General features: G+C 39.0%; 1 protein-coding gene across 1 annotated transcript in view; it reads right to left on the bottom strand.

Moving 5' to 3' along the window:
• gpr108 (G protein-coupled receptor 108) overlaps positions 1 to 13,194 on the bottom strand; it is a 27,739-nt gene extending 14,545 nt beyond the window's left edge. Inside the window, exons 1-2 of the mRNA XM_077197865.1 lie at positions 11,062 to 13,194; positions 9,830 to 9,949 (exon numbers count right to left, since the gene is read on the bottom strand). Of these exons, the coding sequence (XP_077053980.1) occupies positions 9,830 to 9,949; positions 11,062 to 11,160 (219 nt within the window). The 5' untranslated portion in view covers positions 11,161 to 13,194. The remainder of the gene's footprint in view (positions 1 to 9,829; positions 9,950 to 11,061) is intronic.
• Positions 13,195 to 13,749: the final 555 nt, after the last annotated feature.

The raw sequence follows: 13,749 nt of genomic DNA, 5'->3' as shown, positions 1-13,749 counted from the left end.
GAGTATCTGTAGTTATCTACAGATGAGCATCTGTAGTCAAGAACACTTTATGAGTATCTGTAGTCAAGTACACTTTATGAGCATCTGTAGTCAAGTACACTTTATGAGTATCTGTAGTCAAGTACACTTTATGAGCATCTGTAGTCAAGTACACTTTATGAGCATCTGTAGTCAAGAGCACTTTATGAGTATCTGTAGTCAAGTACACTTTATGAGCATCTGTAGTCAAGTACACTTTATGAGTATCTGTAGTCAAGTACACTTTATGAGCATCTGTAGTCAAGAGCACTTTATGAATATCTCTAGTCAAGTACACTTTATGAGCATCTGTAGTCAAGTACACTTTATGAGCATCTGTAGTCAAGAGCACTTTATGAGTATCTGTAGTCAAGTACACTTTATGAGCATCTGTAGTCAAGAGCACTTTATGAGTATCTGTAGTCAAGTACACTTTATGAGCATCTGTAGTCAAGAGCACTTTATGAGTATCTCTAGTCAAGTACACTTTATGAGCATCTGTAGTCAAGTACACTTTATGAGCATCTGTAGTCAAGTACACTTTATGAGTATCTGTAGTTATCTACAGATGAGCATCTGTAGTCAAGAACACTTTATGAGTATCTGTAGTCAAGTACACTTTATGAGCATCTGTAGTCAAGTACACTTTATGAGTATCTGTAGTCAAGTACACTTTATGAGCATCTGTAGTCAAGTACACTTTATGAGTATCTGTAGTCAAGTACACTTTATGAGTATCTGTAGTCAAGTACACTTTTAGCATCTGTAGTCAAGAACACTTTATTTGTATCTGTAGTCAAGTACACTTTATGAGCATCTGTAGTCAAGAACACTTTATGAGCATCTGTAGTCAACAACACTTTATGAGTATCTGTAGTCAAGTACACTTTATGAGCATCTGTAGTCAAGTACACTTTATGAGCATCTCTAGTCAAGAGCACTTTATGAGTATCTGTAGTCAAGTACACTTTATGAGCATCTGTAGTCAAGTACACTTTATGAGTATCTGTAGTCAAGTACACTTTATTAGCATCTGTAGTCAAGAGCACTTTATGAGTATCTCTAGTCAAGTACACTTTATGAGCATCTGTAGTCAAGTACACTTTATGAGCATCTGTAGTCAAGAGCACTTTATGAGTATCTGTAGTCAAGTACACTTTATGAGCATCTGTAGTCAAGAGCACTTTATGAGTATCTGTAGTCAAGTACACTTTATGAGCATCTGTAGTCAAGAGCACTTTATGAGTATCTCTAGTCAAGTACACTTTATGAGCATCTGTAGTCAAGTACACTTTATGAGCATCTGTAGTCAAGTACACTTTATGAGTATCTGTAGTTATCTACAGATGAGCATCTGTAGTCAAGAACACTTTATGAGTATCTGTAGTCAAGTACACTTTATGAGCATCTGTAGTCAAGTACACTTTATGAGTATCTGTAGTCAAGTACACTTTATGAGCATCTGTAGTCAAGTACAGTTTATGAGTATCTGTAGTCAAGTACACTTTATGAGCATCTGTAGTCAAGAGCACTTTGAGTATCTGTAGTCAAGTACACTTTATGAGTATCTGTAGTCAAGTACACTTTTAGCATCTGTAGTCAAGAACACTTTATTTGTATCTGTAGTCAAGTACACTTTATGAGCATCTGTAGTCAAGAACACTTTATGAGCATCTGTAGTCAACAACACTTTATGAGTATCTGTAGTCAAGAGCACTTTATGAGTATCTCTAGTCAAGTACACTTTATGAGCATCTGTAGTCAAGTACACTTTATGAGCATCTGTAGTCAAGAGCACTTTATGAGTATCTGTAGTCAAGTACACTTTATGAGCATCTGTAGTCAAGAGCACTTTATGAGTATCTGTAGTCAAGTACACTTTATGAGCATCTGTAGTCAAGAGCACTTTATGAGTATCTCTAGTCAAGTACACTTTATGAGCATCTGTAGTCAAGAACACTTTATGAGCATCTGTAGTCAAGTACACTATATCTGTATCTGTAGTTATCTACAGATGAGCATCTGTAGTCAAGAACACTTTATGAGTATCTGTAGTCAAGTACACTTTATGAGCATCTGTAGTCAAGTACACTTTATGAGTATCTGTAGTCAAGTACACTTTATGAGCATCTGTAGTCAAGTACACTTTATGAGTATCTGTAGTCAAGTACACTTTATGAGTATCTGTAGTCAAGTACACTTTTAGCATCTGTAGTCAAGAACACTTTATTAGCATCTGTAGTCAAGTACACTTTATGAGCATCTGTAGTCAAGAACACTTTATGAGCATCTGTAGTCAACAACACTTTATGAGTATCTGTAGTCAAGTACACTTTATGAGCATCTGTAGTCAAGTACACTTTATGAGCATCTCTAGTCAAGAGCACTTTGAGTATTTGTAGTCAAGAGCACTTTATGAGTATCTGTAGTCAAGTACACTTTATGAGTATCTGTAGTCAAGAACACTTTATGAGTATCTGTAGTCAAGTACACTTTATGAGCATCTGTAGTCAAGAACACTTTCTGAGTATCTGTAGTCAAGAACACGTTATGAGTATCTGTAGTCAAGAACACTTTATGAGTATCTGTAGTCAAGTACACTTTATGAGTATCTGTAGTCAAGTACACTTTATGAGTATTTGTACTCAAGAGCACTTTATGAGTATCTGTAGTCAAGAACACTTTATGAGTATCTGTAGTCAAGAACACTTTATGAGTATCTGTAGTCAAGAACACTTTATGAGTATCTGTAGTCAAGTACACTTTATGAGTATTTGTAGTAAAGAGCACTTTATGAGTATCTGTAGTCAAGAACACTTTATGAGTATCTGTAGTCAAGAGCACTACATGAGTATCTCTAGCCAAGAACACTTTATGAGCATATGTAGTCAAGAACACTTTATGAGTATCTGTAGTCAAGAACACTTTATGAGTATCTGTAGTCAAGTACACTTTATGAGCATCTGTAGTCAAGTACACTTTATGAGTATCTGTAGTCAAGAACACTTTATGAGCATCTGTAGTCAACAACACTTTATGAGTATCTGTAGTCAAGTACACTTTATGAGCATCTGTAGTCAAGTACACTTTATGAGCATCTCTAGTCAAGAGCACTTTGAGTATTTGTAGTCAAGAGCACTTTATGAGTATTTGTAGTCAAGAGCACTTTATGAGTATCTGTAGTCAAGTACACTTTATGAGCATCTGTAGTCAAGAACACTTTATGAGTATCTGTAGTCAAGAACACTTTATGAGTATCTGTAGTCAAGTACACTTTATGAGCATCTGTAGTCAAGAACACTTTCTGAGTATCTGTAGTCAAGAACACGTTATGAGTATCTGTAGTCAAGAACACTTTATGAGTACCTGTAGTCAAATACACTTTATGAGTATCTGTAGTCAAGTACACTTTATGAGTATTTGTACTCAAGAGCACTTTATGAGTATCTGTAGTCAAGAACACTTTATGAGTATCTGTAGTCAAGAACACTTTATGAGTATCTGTAGTCAAGTACACTTTATGAGTATTTGTAGTAAAGAGCACTTTATGAGTATCTGTAGTCAAGAACACTTTATGAGTATCTGTAGTCAAGAGCACTACATGAGTATCTCTAGCCAAGAACACTTTATGAGCATATGTAGTCAAGAACACTTTATGAGTATCTGTAGTCAAGAGCACTTTATGAGTATCTGTAGTCAAGAACACTTTGAGTATCTCTAGTCAAGAACACTTTTAGCATCTCTAGTCAAGAACACTTTGAGTATCTCTAGTCAAGTACACTTTATGAGTATCTGTAGTCAAGTACACTTTATGAGTATCTCTAGTCAAGAACACTTTGAGTATCTCTAGTCAAGTACACTTTATGAGTATCTCTAGTCAAGAACACTTTTAGCATCTGTAGTCAAGTACACTTTATGAGCATCTGTAGTCAAGTACACTTTATGAGTATTTGTACTTTTAAACGTACTTTAAACGTCAATATACAGTGGGGGAAATAAGTATTTGACCCCTTGCTGATTTTGCAGGTTTGCCCACTTACAAAGAATGCAACGATCTACAATTTTAATCATATGTACATTCTAACAGTGAAAGACAGAATCCCAAAGAAAATTCCAGAAAATCACATCATATGAATTAATAAAAATTGATAACCATCTGATGAGGAAAAACAAGTATATGACCCCCTACCAAACAGCAAGTATTCTGGCTCCTAGAAGCCAGTTAGTCTTTCTTTAAGACACAGCCCCAATCCCAACCAATTATCTACATCAAATACACCTGCTTCACCTCGTTACCTGTATAAAAGACACCGGTCAACACCCAAACAACCAGCATCCAACATCACCACCATGGGCAAGACCAAAGACCTTTCTACGGACATCAGGGACAAGATTTTTGATCTGCATAAGGCTGGGATGGGCTACAAGAGAATAGGAAAGCAACTTGGAGAGAAAAGATCAACTGTCGGTGCAGTTATCAGGAAATGGAAGAAGCACCACACCACCGCCAACCTCCCTCGGTCTGGGCCTCCACACAGATCTCGGCTCGTAGGGTGTCCCTGATCATGCGAACGGTGAGGATTCCAGAATGGCGCCGATTGAAATGGCCTGCCGTCAGCTCCTCTGTAAATTTCGTTTGTTTGTCGGTCTATTTGTGATTTTTCATCTTGCTTCTTTGATGGGTCAAAACGAGGCCACATCGCTGCTTTACGATCGGCAAATGCTGCTAAATATTAGATCGTTTATGGCGTTCTATCCCTCGAAATATTTGAGAATAACGTGCAGCTCACAACCTCCACCCCTCTTATCGAACATACCATCATGGTTGAGCCGGGTGCCGTGGGCGTCTTCCAGGAGAAAGAGGCGTAGGAGGAGAGGAAAACGTGGAGGCATCGCTGCTAGGCTGAGAGGCTGCCTGTCCTATTCGCAATCGGCTCACCACCATCATCATCTGTACATAAGGCGACCGGAGTTGGATCGCTACCTCTACATAACAAGACGTTCTCTGGAAACTCCTTACCAATGGATTGTGCATCTGTCTGAGGATATGCCAGCCCCGCTGCTTCATCGTCGCGCACCTCGCCTTCGGCGTGGTGGTGTGGAACATCAACATCTTCGTCCACTTTGTCGGGCACCGCACATCGGCTTGCAACGGGTCTGTGACTCATCTTCGATTAAAATGGCGTTAATAAACGCTAGGTCGCTGGGAAACAAGACCTATATTCTTAATAACTTAATAAACTCTGGCAACTTGGATTTCTTATTTGTGACTGAGACTTGGCTGTCCGTGGGTGATAATAGTCCTTTTCTGAACTTTCCCCTCCTAATTATAATTTTCCTAATTCACCCCGTCTATCGGGCCGGGGTGGAGGATTGGCATCTGTTTTTAGAGACAATTTCTGTTGCCGAATCTTAGAAGCTAACATCTTTTCAAGTTTTGAAGTTCAAACTTTTTCATTGGACTCGATAAATTCACTGGTGGTGGCAGTGGTGTATCGCCCACCTAAAACAAACAAAAACTTTATTTTGGAGTTCTCTGAATTTCTAGGGGATATCACCCCTAGATTTGAGAGAATTCTAATTATTGGCGATTTTAATATCCATGTCTCTTCTGACTCCTCACCATTAACGACAGAGTTTCTTGGTCTCATTGATGCTTGTGATTATGTCCAATGGGTGAAAGATGCAACACATGTGCATGGTCAAATTTTAGATTTGGTGCTGACGCATGGTTTTTCTATTTCAAATGTGCATGTAGGTGATTTGAGCTTTTCTGATCACAGGCCTATAATATTTACCGCTGAGATCTCCTGTTTTACTTCTGAAACTATTAGGACTGGCAAATGGTCACGTGTTGGCCTTTTTTCCCCAACTTCGGTGTATAATTTCTCAACTGCATTCAATGAAGCTTGTGATTTGCTGCCTTCAGATTTTCTTGCAAATCCATCAACTGTGGATGAGCTTTTAAATATGTTTAATCATGTTTGCACTAGTATCTTAGATCTCATTGCCCCCATGAAATTTAAAAAACATAAAAATAAAGTTGTACCATGGCTAAATAGCAATACCCGTAGTTTAAGGAAAGCCTGTAGAAGAGCAGAACACCGATGGAAAAAAGACAAACTTCAAGTATCCTACGAGATTTTACGGGAATCACTAATTTCATATCAAAAAGCAGTTAAAATTGCGAAATCCCAGTATTTTTCAGAAAAAATTTGCTAAAACTCAAAAAATCCTAAGGTTTTATTTAATCTTAAACTCTGTCTTTAACCCAAACAGCAAACTTGACTTACCAGAGTCCTCAACTCTATGTGAGAATTTTCTGTCTTTGTTTAAGGTTAAAATTGATGAAATTAGATAATCCATCACTCCCGGATCTGAGGATCCTGCTGATCTCGTAATTCCCATCAATTTTTTTAACTCATTTGAGCCACTCTCATTGCCGGGTCTAATGGATTCTGTCGCTAAGCTGAAGCCTACCACCTCTGCCTGTGATATTGTTCCGACCAAATTCTTTAAACTGATTGTTTATAGTGTTGGAGATTGGATTTTAGCAATTATAAACAAGAGCATGCGATCTGGAATTGTTCCTTCTTTCTGCAAACATGCAATAGTGAAACCTATTTTGAAACAGCCAGGTCTGGACACATCTGTCTTAGCACATTTTAGACCAATTTCTAATCTACCTTTTATTGCCAAAATCTTAGAAAATGCTGTATCTGTACAACTGCAGAGATTTTTGGAAACTAACAGTATCTTAGAAAAATTCCAATCGGGGTTTAGGAAACATCATAGTACAGAATCAGCACTCGTAAGAGTTTTAAATGATATTTTATTATTTGTTGACTCTGGGAACTCGACATTCTGCTATCGCGTCTAGAAAAGTGTGTGGGGCTTCGAGGTACTGCTCTTAGTTGGCTCCGATCGTATCTTAAAGATAGAACTTTCTCAGTGGGTATCGGAGATGCTGTATCATCTGTAGCACGAGTCACTTGTGGTGTCCCCCAGGGGTCTATTTTAGCCCCCATATTGTTTTCATTGTACATGTTGCCTTTGGGCTCGATTTTTAAGAAATATGGAGTGTCCTTTCACTTTTATGCAGACGACACCCAAATCTACTTACCCTTAAAACAAAACGAGAAGCAAGGCTTAGAAACCTTGCGTGATTGTTTAAATGATGTTCGAGCCTGGTTGTCTTTGAATTTTCTGCATTTAAATGAGTCTAAGACTGAAGTAATTGTTTTTGGGCCCTCCGTGGGTAAGATAAATCCCAATAATAATTATGACTTTTTAAATAACTATGTTAAACCTACTGTGAGAAACTTAGGAGTTATTTTTGATGCATCCCTGAAGTTTGACAAACATTAATTCTGTGGTCAAGTCCTGTTTTTTCCACCTTAAACTTTTATCCAAAGTTAAATCTTTTTTATCTTTCAACAATCTTAAAACTGTAACTCATGCATTTGTTTTATCTCGTTTGGACTACTGTAACTCACTGTATGTTGGTTTACCTCAATCATCCATGTTGCGGCTTCAGATGGTCCAAAATGCCGCCGCCAGGTTTTTAACTGGAGCGCGTAGACGAGAACATATCAGCCCGATATTAATCTCTCTCAACTGGTTGCCAGTGCATTTTAGAGTTGAATATAAAATTTTAATATTTGTTTATAAGGCACTGATTGGTCATGCTCCGTCTTATCTGTCAGACCTTGTTAACGTGAAACACTCAACAAGATGCTTGCGCTCTTCAGGCAGCATTACACTTGTACACCCAAAATCCAGACTGAAGTCGCGAGGTGATCGTGGCTTCTCAGTGGCTGGTCCTAGGCTATGGAACAGTCTTCTCTTATCTGTGAGATCTGCCACATCTATGTATGAATTTAAGTCCAAACTGCAGTCATATCTTTTAACTGCGCATTTCACTCGTAACCCTGGTTTAAAGAATGCATACGTAGTGTTTTATTGCTTGTTAGTTTTGTATTATTGTTGTGTTTTTATATTTTTATTCTTCTTGTATGTACAGCACAGTGGTCAACTTCTGTTGTGTTTATTTGTGCTATATAAATAAACTAAATGAAATGAAAAATGAAATGAAACATCCCAAAACCACAAGGGGGGAACTGCTGAATCAACTGAAGGCAGCTGGGACCACAGTTACAAAAGAAACGGTTGGTAACACACTACGCCGTCATGGATTGAAATCCTGCAGCGCACGCAAGGTCCCCCTGCTCAAGAAGAAACATGTACAGGCCCGCATGAAGTTCACCATTCACCACCTGGACGACTCAGAAGAGGCCTGGAAGAAGGTGATGTGGTCAGATGAGACCAAAATAGAACTTTTTGGCCTCAACTCAACTCGTCGTGTTTGGAGGGCAAAGAACACCGAGTACAACCCAAAGAACACCATCCCCACCGTCAAGCATGGTGGTGGCAACATCATGGTTTGGGGGTGCTTTTCAGCCAAGGGGACGGGACAACTCCATCGTATTGAGGGGAGGATGGACGGGGCCATGTATGGTGGAATTCTGGACCAACATCTCCTTCCCTCAGTGAGAGAGCTGAAGATGGGTCGAGGATGGGTGTTTCAGCACGACAACGACCCTAAGCACACCGCCAAAGCAACAAAAGAGTGGCTGAAGAAGAAGAACACCAAGGTTCTGGAGTGGCCTAGCCAGTCTCCAGACCTGAATCCAATTGAAAATCTTTGGAGGGAGCTTAAAATTCGAGTTGCCAGGCGACAACCTCGGAAGCTGAAAGATTTGGAGGCTGTCTGCAGGGAGGAGTGGGCCAAGATCCCTGCCGAAATGTGAACAAACCTTGTCACCAACTATAAAAAGCGTTTGACATCTGTGCTGGCCAATAAGGGCTTTTCTACAAAATATTAACATGCTGTTTGTCCAGGAGGTCAAATACTTGTTTTTCCTCATCAGATGGTTATCAATTTAAATAAATTCATATGATGTGATTTTCTGGAATTTTCTTTGGGATTCTGTCTTTCACTGTTAGAATGTACATATGATTAAAATTATAGATCGTTGCATTCTTTGTAAGTGGGCAAACCTGCAAAATCAGCAAGGGGTCAAATACTTATTTCCCCCACTGTATACGAATACGTCTATTCTACGCGGACGCAAGCGCTGTGATTGGTCTGCTCAAACCGCTCCCTCGGGTTTCACATGCCCCCTCTGCGTGCGTCAACGCGGACAACGACGCAGAAGTATAAATTAAAACCAATGCGTAGTCTACGGCGTAGAGGCTCCGGCGTATGTCCGACGCAGAAGTATAAATCAGCCTTTAGGGTCACATGTCGTGTAGGTCAGCGATTAGTACGATTTCTGTCTACTAGTGATCTGAGAGAGACAGTATCGTTTCACAACTAACTGTTTAAGTTTTGTTTTCATGGCAAATAAGTATTTCTGTTGTGCCGTTTGTTAAAGCGTAGCTGGGGGTTTCTGATCAGTCTAAGTACTTTTGTGGGAGTGTTGTAAAAATTGCTTTTTTTGTCAATTCAGTTGTTTCATTTCTATATGTTTTGTAACATTCCAAAAGCTGTTAATTCAACAGATACTACAAACGTCACTAGATAGCTTTAGACGCTTCGATTCTTTTTTTTTTTTTTTTTTATGTGGCCGATTCAAAATCGAATCTCAAAGGCCACGAAAAGATTTTTTCTTATATTTATTTATTATTATATAGGATATTCTATTCATTGAGTCGAATCGAGAATAGAAATCGAAATTTACAACTTTTACATGTAACGGAGTAATATTTGTAACAGAGTAATATAATACACACACACACACACACTTACCGGTGGAGATTTGGAGCCGCTCTTCATCGCCGGGAGGCTCAGAGACACCAGGTGCACGTCCAGAGTCCCGTCAGCGAAATACCCGAACGTGTTCAGGTGGACCACAAACCGCGTCTCGTTCTGAGAGAGAGAGAGAGAGAGAGAGAGAGAGAGAGAGAGAGGAGAGAGGAAAGATAGAAGAGAGAGAGGAGAGAGAGAGAGAGAGAGAGAGAGAGAGACAGAGAGAGCGAGAGAGAGAGCGAGCGAGGGAGAGAGAGACAGAGAATGAGAGAGAGACAGAGAGAGAGAGAGGAAAGATAGAAGAGAGAGAGGAGAGAGAGAGAGAGAGAGAGAGAGCGAGTGAGAGAGAGACAGAGAATGAGAGAGAGACAGAGAATGAGAGAGAGACAGAGAATGAGAGAGAGACAGAGAATGAGAGAGAGACAGAGAATGAGAGAGAGACAGAGAGAGAGAGAGAGAGAGGCAGACAGAGAGAGCGAGCGAGGGAGAGAGAGACAGAGAGAGAGGAAAGATAGAAGAGAGAGAGGAGAGAGAGAGAGACAGAGGAAAGATAGAAGAGAGAGAGGGAGAGAGAAAGAGAGAGAGAAGTGAGGAAAGATAGAAGAGAGAGAGGAGAGAGAGAGAGAGAGAGAGAGAGAGAGAGAGAGAGACAGAGAGAGAGAGAGAGGAGAGAGGAGAGGACAGAGAGAGCGAGCGAGGGAGAGAGAGAGAATGAGAGAGAGAGAGAGACAGAGAGAGAGAGAGAGACAGAGAGAGAGAGAAGAGAGGAAAGATAGAGGAGAGAGAGAGACAGAGAGAGAGAGAGAGAGAGTTTAAGAAGTCGTGAGTGACATGTGTTTGTGATGCCTCCAGCTACATAATTACAAAAACAGACAATAAATAAATGAGATAAATTATTGATTTTACGAATAATAAATCATAAATAAGTAAAATGACAAATCATCAGATATCATTATATAGGTCAAATAAATTTGTCTTTTTAGAGATACATCATTACATCAGATGAAACATCAGATATAATGAAACAAATGCTAAAATAAAAGAAATAAATAATAATAAAAAAATCAAGCTAAATAAATGAGGTAAGTCATTAAATAGGTCAAATAAATTCGTCGTTTAACGAAGAATACATCATTAGATAAGATGAAACCCCGGATATGTGACAGAAACGCTCGAAGGAGGCAAATAAAGCAGATTAGTGAGATGATTATGCATAAACAAGTGTGAGAGACCTTGAGTTTGAGCTGGTGGATCCTCGCGCCGCTCTCCGACACCGTCAGGATTAACGTTAACATCATCAGCACGCACGCGCCACCGGAGCGATACATCATCACACACTGCCTGTCAATCACGGCGCTGTCAACAATCAATCTGTCCGTCAAAGGATTGACATTTACTCATCCGATCGCCAGTTTGTTTCCAAACTCTTTCCAGCTACACCTTCACTTCCGGGATGCGTGAGAGCGTACACGTCATCAGCGACCGCAGCCGCGCGCATTCCTGCACTCTGGCGCCGTTTCTGGCGGGAGGGCGCAGTTGTCACACGCGCGCGCTCACAGGTTAGTTTGACCGTTATGGAAGCAGAATAGTCTCAAATTATAATTCACGCATAAAACATCATTCACACATGCGTAGACAATTCCACATGCATGAAACCTAATTCACGTACACACACACAAAAATTCACGTGCGTGAAAAAAAATTATATTCACAAAAAGCAATTCACATGCGCAAAATAAAATTATACATTCATAAAATACATTTCACGAATGCAAAACACAATTCGTAGATATACTACTGTGCACAAAAACCTTTGAATGTTTAAAATCGCCTTGGATACGTGTGATTTTGAGACTTTCCTGGCAGCACTCTCCTCCTACACAGAGCAGTCGTACTCTTTAGCCAATCAGATTCAAGCTTATCAATCGACCAATCAGTATCACGTGAGGGCGGGCCTTCCTGCATGTTACGTCATCAGCTTTCGACTATACAGTTCATAAGCAGAGGTACGTGTGATCGGTTCATGTCTGTGTGTTTTACTGAAGTTAAATGAGTTCGAGATTAGTTGAAGCAATGGTTTATGAACTATTAATCGATGTAAGCAAGTGCTGTGGTAATCTGATGTCCCCGATCGTGTCAGAAATGAAGAGGAATGATGCTTGTTTTGTTATATTTTCAGGGCTGCCAACTCACGCCACACCCCCGTTTCTCACGCTGAAGTGTCAACCCGGCCGGTCAAATGCCTGAAAGATGAGTTCATCTATATATCTACCTGTTGAGCCTCTCGTGATCGAGCTAGTTACACCGCAAATTAGTTAAAATATCCCGTAATCTTGAGCGAGCGTGCAGCTCTCACAGCTACAACAATCACGCTAATGATTGCAAAACAATAATCTGGTGTCAATAGCTATCGAGATTGTTCTTTAAATAGTGAATATACCTATTTTAATGAGCACCCATTGTTTATTTGCCATTTGTGTATGTTGTTAAATTATTAAAAACCTGTTGTTTCCCTGCATTTATCATGATGTTATAATACTCACCTTTGGCATGACATCTGGATAGCAGTCACAAAAACATCTTAATTCATGTTGTTTCTTTATTCTCTTTTATACTTAATTTCTTTGTATTAATGTCTTTATTGGTAACACTTTACAATAACGTTTCATTACTTAACATGAACTAAATGTACACAGCGTTTATTATTTTTTGTTAATTTGTATTTACCATTACAATCTTGTTAACATTAGTCAATGCACTGTAAACTAACAATGAACAGCTGTATTTTTAACTAACGTTGACAAAGATTAACAAACGCAGCAACGAATATATTGCTCATGGTTAGTTACATTGACTAATGTTAACTTATGAACCTTATTGTAAAAGTGGTACCAATATATTCAACATTCGTTTCCTTATGTTTTGTGCTGTATTGTCATCTCAAGGTTTTTAGTGTCACAGGACAGTGTTGTGAACTATTACTTTTACTTTGCCTAGTAAACTCTATTCAGAGAGGCGATTAAGATCATGTAACTAAGATTACTCAGTAAACTCTATTCAAATACCATCACTTAATCTCCCAAATCCTCTGTCTGCATCTCTCGTACTATAGGTTTTTATTATTTTAAATATCAGGCCAAAATCTGATATGTCCTAACAGACATCATTAGTTAACTTTTCACTTGATGTATTGCACTTATATACTTTAAAAGCAAAGAAGACTCTGACTGGATCGCACAACTCTGGAAGAGACGTATATTTCTCTGTACTGAATTTTTCTGTACTAATCATGATCAAGTCATTTTATATATATTTTATTCCCAAATGATTTAGAAACTTTCAAATTAATAAAACGTTTACATCACATGTAACTATGAATCTTTGAATCTTTTTATTCTGACAAGAACATTTAATAATGCATGCATAGCAACCTCTAGTTGAAACAACTGTCAACATGGACGGCTTGCAACATAACTGTTTTGATAGAATTACGGTAGGAATGGTAAGACCACAGGACTGGTTGTCTGCAACTTTATACATCATCCGTCTCGGAAATCTGAAACAATAAAACTACATAATATGGCAGCTTAAAACTAAACATGTCTTCTATGCACGTCATTAAATAGGCTACATTATCATCAGTTGAATGTGTGGTGGAGGAGGACGTGAAAATCCATCAATACTAAAAATAAATGTTTATGTTCACATGTGGACTAAACAGCAGTTCATAAACCATTGCTTCAACTAATCTCGAACTCATTTAACTTCAGTAAACACACAGACATGAACCGATCACACATACCTCTGCTTATGAACTGTATAGTCGAAAGCTGATGACGTAACATGCAGGAAGGCCCGCCCTCACGTGATACTGATTGGTCGATTGATAAGCTTGAATCTGATTGGCTAAAGAGTACGAC

Source organism: Siphateles boraxobius, unplaced genomic scaffold (assembly GCF_051911475.1).
Source record: "Siphateles boraxobius isolate OS27281-9 unplaced genomic scaffold, OSU_SipBor_1 111, whole genome shotgun sequence".
Classification (NCBI taxonomy): domain Eukaryota; kingdom Metazoa; phylum Chordata; class Actinopteri; order Cypriniformes; family Leuciscidae; genus Siphateles; species Siphateles boraxobius.
The sequence above is the reverse complement of the archived record's forward strand: the minus strand, read 5'-3'. Positions and strand labels throughout refer to the sequence as shown.